Raw genomic sequence first — 12,140 nt, 5'->3', positions numbered from 1 at the left:
CTAAGAGGTGTGTGAACATTTCCCACCATGATGTGGATTTTGGCAAATCTTGTAAACCTGTCAGTTTTTGCTTTATCTGTCTGGAAGCCGTACTTCATCTTGTTCCGTTTATCTTCTTACAGCACCTTTGTTATCATTAGTTGTGCTTTCTACCTTTGATGTCTACTTTACCTGGTAATCATTTTATTCCAGTTTTCTTTTGATTAGTATTTATGTGGTATCTTTTTCCCCCAACTTTTTACCATCAGGCCTCCTCTCTGAGCCCTTTTTGGAGGAGAATATCTTTGTACGTGTAAGATGTGTATGGTTTTACCCACTTTGAAGCTCTGTGACTTCAGTTGCCGAAGTTGTTCCCTTTTGATTTATTGGGATTATTATATTCAGATTTCCTGCTCTCCTATTTTATGCTTTCTGTTTATCCCTCTTTTCTATGCTTTTCTTTTTCTTTCTTCTTTTTTTGGTGGCAAGTTTTCCTATTCTTTTTGTTTGTTTTCCTTCTACATTCTATTTCTGCTGTGTGAATGGTTACATTAAATTCTAACACGCACCCTTGACTTCGCAAAGGCTATTCAATATCTTTACCCTGAACCTGAGCTCTAACTACCTCCTCATCAGTCTTGTTATTTTTGCCTGGAATTTTAGTTCCACCTTGTTTTATGCCCACCAAATCAGCTATTATTTGTTGTTTTATTTGACCTGTTCTTGTTCAGATTTGCCTGTATGTTTACTAGTTTCTTTGCTGCTTATCCTTCCATCTGGGTTCCATTTATTTCTTCATGAAGTACATTCTCTCCAGGTCTTCAGGAAAATTGTTTTGGCAGTAGATAGTCTTCGCCTGAGAAGGTCTTGATGTCACTCTTTCCTCTTGAATGATAGTGTAGCTGGGTATAGAACTCGAGGTTGGCAGTTACTTTCTCTTAGTACTGTGAAGATAGTATTCCTTGTTTTCTGGCTCGTGTGTCTGATTCGTGTCTGGGTAATCTACTGTTTTCTTCCTGGCTGCTTCTAAGATCTTCTCTTTGTCTTTGGTCTCCTGTAGTTCCTTCTCAGTATGCTGTGTCTAGGTATATATCTATATCTATCCGTACCTTATTCTGCTTAGAACTCACGGTGCTCAAATCTAAGGATGTATGTCTTTCATCACTTCTGGAAAATTCTCTTCTGATTATCATGTCAGATGTTGCTTTTTCCTCATTCTTTATATCCTTTCTTGCTAGGTCGCCCACTTAGATTATTTTGTGCCTTCTCATTCTGCCTTCCAAGTCTCTTAAATATATAAGAGAGCTAACCTCTGTGGGGCCTGCTGGGAAAATCCTTCAGCTATTTTCCTATTCTCTTTTCTCTCCAACAGTGTCTGATCTGCTCTTTTTTTTTTTTTTTTTTTACTGTCCAGTGAGTTTTTAATTTCAGTGATTCTATTTTTATTACTAGAATTTTTTTCCTCAAATCTATTATTTTTTCTTGTCTTATATTTTTCGTAAGTTTTTAATTCCTTCCTTTATGCTTGTAATCATTTAAAACATAATTTTCTAGTGCTTCACATTTTGATTTGTTACCTGAAGTTCTTGAGGAAGGTATATAATCCCGTGGGCTTACCATGGACTCATAGTGGATTGTTTTCCACACAGTGTTGTGGTAATTTTGGATTGTGAGTTCATTTTCAGCAGAGCTTTATTTATCATGGGGATCTAGTATAGCTTGGTTTGAGGGTATATCCCTCCAGTGTGGTTTTATGTTTTCTTCCGCCAGCCTAGAACTACCCTTTATTTTAACTCAGGAAGTTTCTGGAACATTCTAGGGGTATAAATCTGAACTTCACCCTCCTGCCCCCAAGCCTGCATGAAAGCTGGCATGTGGCTATGAACTCCTCATGGAGGACTGTTTTCCCTACCCTAGCCCAGGCCAAGACACAAATTCAGTCATCTCCCCGTACTAAAGAGCATATATTTTTCTGATCCACCTTTTAATTGAGGGCATAGCCCTTTGAGGGTCTTTGTTTAAGCAGCATCTCAGCTGCAGCTCTCTGCCTTGTGCGGAAAAGCCCCGTCTCCTGTCCTGGGGGGGGGGCGGGCATTTAGGAGCATGCCCGTAGGTTACTAAATCTGATAGATGTGTCCCTGGCTCCCCTCTAGGGAGCACCAGCTCGTGGCTGTGGCCGTGGCTGTGATTTCAGCTCCCTGGGGGTTTCCCGGTTTTGGGGGAACGGAGCTCTGCGAGTGAAACGTTTAATGTGTTTTGTCCAGCATTTTTGTGACAGGAGGTTTTTTCAGGTAATATGAGCTGCCATATTGCCAAAAATAGGTCCGTGTACAGTGTGGAGCAGTTCCGCACACCTTGTAATCAGTACTTAATAAATGGTGTGTAATTCTAGGATTCCAGAGAGGGTCCCCACCACCACCTGACTCATACTAACTTTGTGCTGGAGTCATATATTGATAGCGTTGGAACAGAGCACTCCACAGCTAAAAGAAAACTTAAAGCCATTGGCCTAATGCCGAGCCATTTTCCTGGTCAGATTATCTCAAAAGATGGGCACAAAAACACTGGGGGCCAATAATTAGCTGTGTGTGAAGTATTTGAAAAATCAGATCTTCTCTTCTCCACAGAAGCTGGCCCCGTGAGAGACCTTTAATGTCGTCTGCAGCCGCCCAGCCCCCTTGTTTGATAGACGTGCACAGAGGGGCCCGGGGAGGGCGGGGGTGCCGTTTCCCCGACTGGTTTATGTCTGGTAGGACCGAGACGTCAGCATGCCCCAGTCTCCTCGGGCCAGCTGACAGTTTAGTGTCATTTGTGTATCCCCCACTGCCCTTCCACGTACAAAATGTGGAGTGTTACTGTCGAGCTTAGGGGTAGAAATAAAAGGAGCTAAAGCCGCAATCCTTTTCTGAACTTCTTGCAGGGGACTGGAAGCAGGGAGACGCTGGCTCCGTGTTGCATGTAGGCTCCCTGGAGCGTAGCTCACTTTCCTTGTGTCTGTGCAGAAGACCTTCAGGCATCTTGCGTTGCTGACTGACTGGCCCCGCTAGCGTTCCGCTGACACCCATGAGCTCTCCCGTTTGATGGTTCCAGTTTCCATTTGCCAGTTTTTTATAGCCTTCAACACAGGGGCTCTTCATCCGGGAACTAGGATTGGACCTCAGAGGTCTTTAAACGGGCCTTTCAGATCGCATGCGTGCGTGCCTTCAGAGGTTCTGTGATCAGAGAGATGGGACCTCAGTGATGTTAAGCAGGTGTGGGGTGCTGTGTCCATGTGATAGTTGGGGCAGCTTGTCTCCTTTGGGCCTGTGGTTGACCCATGGCTTGCTAAACGAGGTGACTGATTGGTTCTTTGCCTTCTTCAGGATTGATGAAACCCATGATGGCCCAAGATTCTCTCAGTGGAACTGGCTGTCGCTCTGAGGATCAGAGCTGTGTGCCCCCACTGCCAGAAAGGAAAGTGACCGCCATCGATGCAGCCCCCGTGTGGAGCCCCGAGGGTTACATGGCGTTGCAGAGCAAGGGCTACTCGCTCCCCCACCCGAAATCCAGTGACACTTTGGCCATGGACATGCATGTCAGGTGAGGCGAAACTTGGTCCTACTGACCTGCAACTGAAGGAGGGGTCTCCAGGTCCTCATTGAGATAGGGCTCTGGGAAGAGGCCCTGTCCCAGGAGATGGTGCCCCCTGGGGAAGGAGAGTGAGATAAGGATGGCCGGATGCTTTTGTGTGAGAGGCGCTGATGGCAGCTGAGGGCCCAGGAGAAATCCTGGCGTCAGAGGCAAATCCCGCGGAACCTTGGGCAGGGCCGAGGGGTGGGGGCCTCACAGGGCAGGCGGGGCTGAGTGCGTGTGTCGTGGCTCCTTCCTGTGAAAGTAAAGGCGAGCTGGCTGTGCTGGCCCAGCGCCCCAGACTCTCCGCGGACGCCCCGGCTCCAGCTTGTGTGAACCAGAGGATCCCCGGCTGCTCGCTGAGTCCACCGGCCACTGACTTCTTCACTCTCTGGACTCCAGGGGCCGCCACCAGCCCATGGCCCAGCATCTCTGAGACCTGTTTAAAGATAGAGCGAATGTTGGTGCCTATGTTTTTTTCTTTTTTTCTTTTTTTTTTTTTTTTAATTTTTCTTTTTAAAACTAAACTGTGTTCAGCATGGAACCCAGGAACCAGGCTCCAATCACATTGACTGATTTTTCTGGTTCCTTTTCAGGAATGAAAGCTCTTACTCTGCCTCACCTGGAAGGTCAGGGGGCGTAAGTGCCCGGCGCAATCTCCCTGAGGAGAGAGGGGAGGAGTACTTGAGTGCTTTTGACAAGAAGGCCCCAGCAGACTTTGACAGCTGTGTCTCTTCTCAAAGAATAGGCCAGGAGCTTTTGTTTCCACCCCAAGAAAATGTTCAGGAAGCAGGCGCACCTGGGAGTCACACCCCAAACCTCAGGTGTTCCACACTGGAGCCCGACTTTGCCCCGGCTGAGAAAAAACCAGAGTATAGCGATTGGGACGTGAGCCGCCAGCCAAAGGCCGCCGACCCAGACACCAGGGTCGAGAAGGAGGCGCCCCAGGAGGAACTGTCCTTCAGTGTCTCCTCCTGGGAGAAGGAAGGGAGCCCCGGCAGACAGCCGGCCTTGGAGCCCGCGTGGACGCCAGAAGCCCGGGGCGCCGGGAGCCAGCACCCGGAGCAGACCAGCAGGACCCGGAGGTCCGGCCCCATCAAGAAGCCCGTCCTGAAGGCCCTCAAGGTGGAAGACAAGGAGAAGGAGCTCGACAAGATGAAGCCGGAGCTGGGAGAGGGGAGCGCCCGCCTGGCTCGGGAGACGGGGCCCGTTTGTGAGGCGGCCGAGGACCAGGACCAAGAGAACGACCCCGCGCTGGCCAACGTGGCCCCGGCCGCCTCGGAGGACCAGGGCTCGGCCCGTGCTGCCTTGGGCCGCGGGGCCAGCCGGCCGGAGGAGGATGACAAGCCCGTCGGGGCCCGGGAGGCCAGCCCCTCCCGGGAGGCCAGCCACACACCCCCTACCAAGAGGAATAACTGGATCTTTATTGACGAGGAGCAGGCCTTTGGGGGCCGGGGGCAGGCCCGGGGCCGTGGCCGCGGGTTCCGAGAGTTCACTTTCCGCGGGCGGCCCGCGGGCGGCGGCCTCTGTGGCGGGGGCGTCCTTGGGGCGCGGGGCCTCTACGGCGGCAGCCAGAGGAGCGGCCGCGGCCGGGGACCGCGAGAGTTCGGGCTGGCAGACGACTTCCCCCGGGCCAAGCCCCGGCGGAGGATCGCCAGCGAGACCCACAGCGAGGGCTCTGAGTACGAGGAGCTTCCCAAGCGGCGGCGGCAGCGGGGCGCCGAGACCGGGGACGAGGGCGCGCTCCCGGAGAGGGAGGAGGCCGCCGGGAGGAAGGGCGACTTCAGGGAGTCCTGGCGGTCCGGCAGGATGTACCCCGAGGACCACGGCGGGCCAGAGGCCAAGAACCGAGGCCCGCGGGCCTTCGGGCGTGCCCTCCCCCCGCGGCTGAGCAACTGCGCATATGGCCGGAGAACCTTCGCGGCCAGGGAGGCGGCCCCCTGGCCGAGCCGGGGTCTGGGCGCCTCCTGGCAGGAGTCCGGCCCCCCCGACACGTGCGGGGCCCGGCGGCCCTCAGACAGAGACTACATCCCGGACACCTACAGACACCCCGACGCCTTGGGCACCCGGGGCTTCGAGGATGGCCGCGTGGAGGACAAGAGGGCCTTCTTCCAAGATGACCACGCGGCAGATTCCGAAAATGCCGAGAACCGGCCCTTCAGGAGAAGACGGCCCCCGCGCCAGGACAAGCCCCCCCGCTTCCGGCGCCTTCGGCAGGAGCGGGAGGCCCTGGGCCTGTGGGGGCCGGAGGATGAGCAGCCCCTGCCGGCGGGCCAGTGGCCGGGCCGGCCCAGACCGTGTCCCGGGGACAGGAGCGGCACCACGGGCCGCAGGTCCCCCGAGCTCGCCTACCAGAACTCCTCGGACCACGCCAACGAGGAGTGGGAGACGGCCTCCGAGAGCAGCGACTTCAGCGAGAGGCGGGAGAGGCGGGACGGGCCCGGGCCCGAGCCCGAGCCCGAGCCCGAGCCCGAGCCCCAGGCCGACGGCCTGCCCGGGGCGAGCGCGGGTGAGAAGAAGGAGCTGGCCAAGCGGAGCTTCTCCGGCCAGAGACCCCTCGTTGACAGACAGAGCCGGAAGCTGGAGCCGGGAGGGTTTGGGGAGAAGTCTGTTAGGCCAGGTGGCGGTGAAACTTCTCCCCGTTATGAGAGCCATCAGAGTGGGACGCCTTTGAAAGCCAAAAGGTAAACCGGAAACAGAGTCCCGGGTTCTTTTTTGTTGCTGTCGTTCCGTTAGCCGGTTGTCCCAGCGGCACTTCATGCATGCGTGTCCCGCCGTGTGTCAGGGCCCCGACTCCTTCCCCCTCGTTGCGCTCCAGGAGGGCGCCGGCCCGCCGAGGCCATTGTACGTGAGCGTCTCCGTCGCTGGCTCTCGCGCTGCTGTCTGCTTCTCTCGTGGCGTGCTGTTGCTGCTGCTGCTGTTGCGGCTTCAGAACTAAGACTAGAGTCCCCGCCCCGCTGGCCCCCCTGTGGTGCCCGCCCCCGTCCCTGTCTCATGACTTCAGCCCCCGTGTGTCTCCTCGGAGTCCAGCCGAGGGGCCCCCGCCACAGAGGGGCGCTCCCTGTTCACGGCGCCTCGTGAGTACCGGTCAGTCCACCGGACCCCTTGGCTCCGGGCTGCGTCCTCCAGGAACACGTGGGGCATCGGCTGGCCTCCTGGCCCCGCGGAGATGGCTCTTCCCTGAGTGGCGTTGCTTCTCGACAGTCAAGAGAAGCAGCGCCGCTTGGGATTGCCACCTCGGCCTGGTGAGAGCCAGGCAGTAAGCAAAGGGAGTGAGCTGCCCAAGGCCTGGTGAGCACCTCTCATTTGGAATTAGAGGCTTTGGTCGGGGGGGATGATCGGTGCTCAGTGTCGGCTCAGTGCCCGAGCCTGGCCCGGAATCAGGGCAAGGGCAGACGCTGTGCAGCCTGCATTCCTCATCGTGCACAGGCCATGCCCCAGCGTGCTGAGGAAGACGGCTTCCCGCCTCCCAGCCTCCTTAGAATTCAGGGCACCGAAGCCTGGCCTGTAATTAATCCGTACCCCTGAAGAAGGAACCACAGAAGAATGCGGGTTCTTTTAGGTGTCCATCTAGACTAGCTTTCTAGGCCCCAGATGCCAAGACTTGGCTTTGCTTCTGATTTCTACCCCAGTAACTGGGCTGGCAGTAGGGCGGGGCCTGGGCTCCTCTCTGGTCAGTCTTACGAGAGGAGCAGAAAGTTCTGCAGCCCCGTTCTAAGCATTCCCCCTTCTCTCTCTCCTTTCTGTAGCCCTACTGGGTTTGGCACACAGTGGGAAAGAACAGAAGTGTCAGCCCTGGGAAGGGGTTGGAGAGAGAGCGGTGTTCCCGTGGGCTCTGCCGTAGCAGTGCTGCTGGGGCAGCCTCCACACGGGCTTGCAGAGCGCGCTGCCGCCAGCACGCGGCCTCTGCTGAACGGAGGGGACGCTGAGAGGAAGTGACAAAGATCAGGGCGCTGCGCTTGTGTGCGTGCTCTGCGTGCATGTGCGGTTTTTCCTTCTCTCTCCTTCCCCAGCCGCTGGTTCCTTCTGAGCTAACGAGGTCCTCCTTCCTTTATAGGTCCCCGGATGACACCTTGCCTGGAGGTCTTGGCTGCAGCAGTGGGAGCGGCCACTACACGCTGGAGCGGGCAGCCCATGCCACCTCTGACATCCCCGAAGCCTCCTGTGAGAAGGCAGAGAAGGAGGCCCAGCTGGCTGCCCAGAGGGCAGGCGAACAGGGAGAGACCATGAAACCGTTTGACCTGAACTATGGAAGTGAGTGTCACCTCACATCTTCAGGGAGAGAAGAATCCGGGCAAAATGGGGAGCCGTGGCCACCTCTGTGGGTTGCTGAGTTTGCCCTTTCACTGAATATCTTAGCTTCTGGGCACGTACTGGGTTAAGAGCAAAACAGAAAGGATTCCTGCCTTCGTGTCGCTCACAACCTTGCTGAACCCGCGTAACAGCCCTGCGGTGTCCCAGTTTTAAAGATGGGGAAGCTGAGGCCCAGAGAAGTTGAGTGGTTTGTGCAAGGTCACACAGCTGGTTAGGAGTGGAGCTGGGACTTAGGTGTGTCTGTCTCCGAAGACTGTTTTCTTAACCGTAGCCTCTTTGATTTGAGGAAACACTGTGTTAGAGGGGCTCTGAGAAGGGTGTAGAAATCATAGCTGGGTTTCCTAGACCCTGGTGAGTATGCTGGGGCCCAAGCCAGCTAAGAGCCTGGCCTCTGAGCTGAGCCGGTCCTTAGATATCAGGTGCCTGTAGGGTTGGGTTATTCTTGGCTCCCAGTAAATGGAACCACTCACTGTCTTCCCTTGTGAATCTTGGTTCAGATGCCATCGTTGAAAACTGCGGATCCAGCCCCGGAGAGGAGACTGAGGTGGGCTCTGTGGTGGGGGAAGGCTTCATCGAAGTCCTGACCAAGAAGCAGCGCCGTGTGCTGGAGGAAGAGAGGAGAAGGAAGGAGCCAGCCGTGCAGGTCGGGGCGCGAGGCGTGGGCGGGGCCGGGGCAGACGGGGCTTCTGAATTAGGCCCAAGGCAGGAGAGGAAGAAGGCGTGTTTATTAAACATGCGCTGCGTCCCAGGGCCCGCTATCCCTGTGGCTCCCTGGCAGTAGATGGTGTTATCCCTGCTCTCCGAGAGGGGGACTGGTCCAGGGTGACGCCCGCTGAAACAGGGCCGAGCAGGACGCAGGCCTCCCATCAGCCCCGAAGTCCACCCTCCTTCCACTGTGCTCCGGCCTGAGTGGGACGAGACTCGTCACCCTGGGAGTCACGAGGGTTGGCGACTCTGTACTCGAAACGGAGTCGGGGCCGAGCACTGCTCCCTTGCCCCGCAGTCCCAGGTCACAGCCCACTGGTCGCTTCCGGGGGCGGTTTGGTCGGCACTGCAGTTCCTACGTGGTTGAGGTCTTGGCTGACGAGTGCTGTAGCGCTGCTGGCTGTAGCGTCACTGGAGCAGTTTCCGGGGGTGTGGTTCTGGCGCCTGGGATAGTCTTCCTGGGGAGAGCTTGTTACCCTTCGTGTCTGAGGTCAAGGCCGGACCGCATCACCTTTCTTCTCCTTTAGGTACCTGTCAAAGGCCGAAGTCTTTCCTCTCGTATTCCTCCTCGGTTTGCGAAAAAGCAGAACCACCTGTGCCTGGAGCAAGGTGATGGAACTGTGCCTGGCAGTAGCCTGGGCACCGAGATCTGGGAGAGCAGCGGCCAGGGTAAGAGCTCGGGGTCTGGGCTCAGCCGCGCGGCCCACGGCCGCCTCACGGGCTCGGGGCCTCTCATGAGGGAGCGTCCTGCTTTGGGGCCGTGAACGCAGACGGAGCGTTACCTGTTCCCTGGCTTCCTCTGCTGGGTCAGGGCGTTGGATGCCACGTTAGCACCACGTGCTGCTGCAGCCTCTGAACAGATGTCGGATTTTCCCTGCCTGAAATTTGGTGGAGAGGAGAGCATTCCGTATCCAGTGATGGAAAAGGATGGCCCCCACCCCCGCCCAGCTGAGGTCACTCGGGGAGTTGGCTTGACTCTGCCCACACCGGTTATCCTTTCTTCTTCCCTTGAGGAAGAGCAGCAGACGACTGCTCAGGAGAGCAGGAGTCCAGAAGCTTTCCTTCCTGTCTGTGCTGTGTGCTCTTTCCTCGACGGAAGGAAGTTTCTGTCAGCTCCTCCCCAAATGCTGTCTTAGGTTTGAAACCAGGCTAGGGTGGCCCTTACCTTTTAGAAAATTTGTTTTCCCTGAAAAAATGTCTTACCCAGTGCTTTTTTTCTGGTAATTTTTCATTTTAAAATACAAAACCATTTTAATTGAGCAGATTCTTCTTGAACGCCTGCTTTCGGCAGGGCCCTGCAGGGTATACTGGGGGAGCTTGGAGAAATCATCCATTTCCAACTCTTTTATTCCAAGCAGCCGAGGCTTCCAGAGTGAAGTGACAACCCCAGAGCCACGTGACAAACACCCAAGAGCCTAGGTTCTGGACCTGATTCTTTCAGTTTTACCTCATGGCCTATCTTCACGTTCCTGGTTAAAACCTTGGTTCCAACACATTGCAAAATAACATTGGGAAATAGTCAACTCTGACTGAAAGTACGATAATTTTTAATAAAATTTTGATCAGTCAGTTTGGTTGTGAGAGTGGCGGGTGTCATGGTACAAATGTCCAAAAATACTTACCCACCGTATTGGTCAAGCAGAGTGGGCTAACTCAGGAGTCGCGCTCTCCCTCCAGGATTCTGCAGCATCTCGTTGGCTGCTCAGGCCAGGGGTCTGTGGGTGACTTCACAGGGCCCCTGGATCTTAAAAGGAGCATGTGAGATTTCATGTGCGCACACAGGGTCCATGGCTTTTGTTGGGTTCTCAGGGTGGTCTGAGGGCTAATAAAAGTTCAGTTAACATCAGCTTGAATTTTTCAGAGACTTGTAGAGGTGCCAACTTGTAGAAATAAATGGTTTATGTGCAAAAAGCTTCACCACAGCAGAGGTGTAGTGGTAGAGCACTCTAACCGGTGTGAGTGGAAAGTTGCTGGTGTGTTCAGTAGAGCACATAGTCAGTGCAATCACGGGAAGCATGTTCACGGAGATCTGCCTGAGGATGTTGAAAAGTCGGGTGAAGGTATCAGACCAGATCCTCTTTCGCTAACGGGTCGATTGCGGTGGGAGTGGGGGCGGTTCAGAGACTTGGGTTTGTGTGAGCTGCGCCTGTGCTTTCCTGGCTTGGTGGGTCCTCTTCGACGTCCTGACTCTCTGTCTTCCTCCCTAGCAGCCCTCCCCATTCAGGCCTCGACCGGCGACTCCTGGGCCAAAGCCGCCACCGCCTTTGCCGGCACCGAGCCCGGCTCTGCCGAGGTGGGTGGCCGCCGGGCGCCAGGCGTGTGCTCACGTCCGCCGCCGTCCCAGAGGCTCGCCCGTGCTCTCCCTGGCCGGGCAGCGAGCCTGGCTCGTCACTGGTCTCCAGTCTTGCTTTTGGGTGTGTGGGAGGGAGGAAGAGCGGGGATGGCCAGGGAGCCCCCACCCTGGGTAGGCGGCGTGAGGGCCTCTCCTCGGCATCGGGCGGTGGTCACAAGCGCAGCGGGTTTGTGGTCTCCGTGCAGGGCCCACGCGTACCTGTGATGATGGGCTTGGGCCGGGGACGTGTCGTGCCGCCCAGTCTCACTCTGCAGGCAGGCAGGCGGAGAGGGGATGGGCTCTGACCCTCCTGTGTCCTGCACAGCAGGGCTTTAAGAGCAGCCAGGGAGACAGCGGCGTTGACCTGAGCGCCGAGTCTCGGGAGTCCTCAGCGACCTCCTCGCAGCGCAGCTCCCCGTACGGCACTCTGAAACCCGAGGAGGTGAGCGGGCCCGGCCTGGAGCCCAAGGCCGATGGCCACAAGGAGCAGACTCAGAAGCAGTCGGAGCCGAAGGTAACCTGGGAGTCTGGCTCTCAGGGGCCGGGCTGGGCGGAAGGGTGGTGTCTTTTGTCTTCTTCCCCGACTCCCGGTGCCTTGGAAGCTGGAGATCAGGGTCATTCCAGGCTGTGCGTCTCAGCCTCTCTGCTTTTCCATCAAGGATTCCGAACAAGGCTCGGGACAGAGCAAGGAGCACAGACCAGGACCCATCGGCAATGAGCGGTCTCTGAAAAACAGGAAGGGCTCCGAGGGGGCTGAGCGGCTGCAAGGGGCTGTGGTCCCCCCTGTTAATGGGGTGGAGATTCACGTGGACTCCGTGCTGCCGGTGCCACCCATTGAATTTGGAGTCAATCCAAAGGTGAGGCTTTGATTTGTTTTCTTCTACCTGTGGCCCGCCCCCCGCCTTTGATGCTTGTTAGGGTGGGCTCCTAGAAGGAGCGGGGACATGGGCGCTGGCAGTGCTCCAGGGGAGCGTGGCGGGTGGCTTTGCAGGTGAAGAGGTGCTGTGAGCTGCTTTCTCGGTCTCCCTGCTGACACCAGGCAGGTTCTCAGGCCGAGCAGGGAGCCGGGCAGAGAGAAGCGGGGGGCCTCCTTTCTCGGGGGCCATCGGGAAACATCTGGCCATCTTGCTCATGTGGTGAATGCTGCTTGGTGGGTTTTTGAGTTGCTGAGATGGCAGATCACGTTAACGTGTGTCTCTGA

The 12,140-nt window shown here is 56.2% G+C and overlaps 1 protein-coding gene across 15 annotated transcripts in view; it reads left to right on the top strand.

The window, feature by feature from the left end:
* PRRC2B (proline rich coiled-coil 2B) overlaps positions 1 to 12,140 on the top strand; it is an 86,000-nt gene that overhangs the window by 59,793 nt on the left and 14,067 nt on the right. For 9 of the 15 annotated variants that reach the window (XM_068553534.1, XM_068553543.1, XM_068553535.1 and 6 more), the window contains 8 exons: positions 3,342 to 3,558; positions 4,185 to 6,272; positions 7,646 to 7,842; positions 8,400 to 8,545; positions 9,135 to 9,276; positions 10,815 to 10,900; positions 11,265 to 11,453; positions 11,599 to 11,796. In XM_068553534.1, the coding sequence (XP_068409635.1) occupies positions 3,342 to 3,558; positions 4,185 to 6,272; positions 7,646 to 7,842; positions 8,400 to 8,545; positions 9,135 to 9,276; positions 10,815 to 10,900; positions 11,265 to 11,453; positions 11,599 to 11,796 (3,263 nt within the window). The remainder of the gene's footprint in view (positions 1 to 3,341; positions 3,559 to 4,184; positions 6,273 to 7,645; positions 7,843 to 8,399; positions 8,546 to 9,134; positions 9,277 to 10,814; positions 10,901 to 11,264; positions 11,454 to 11,598; positions 11,797 to 12,140) is intronic. The other 6 variants (XM_068553544.1, XM_068553539.1, XM_068553537.1 and 3 more) reach the window with 3 other exon arrangements.

The sequence above is a fragment of the Eschrichtius robustus genome, chromosome 10, assembly GCF_028021215.1.
Source record: "Eschrichtius robustus isolate mEscRob2 chromosome 10, mEscRob2.pri, whole genome shotgun sequence".
Lineage (NCBI taxonomy): Eukaryota > Metazoa > Chordata > Mammalia > Artiodactyla > Eschrichtiidae > Eschrichtius > Eschrichtius robustus.
The sequence above is the reverse complement of the archived record's forward strand: the minus strand, read 5'-3'. Positions and strand labels throughout refer to the sequence as shown.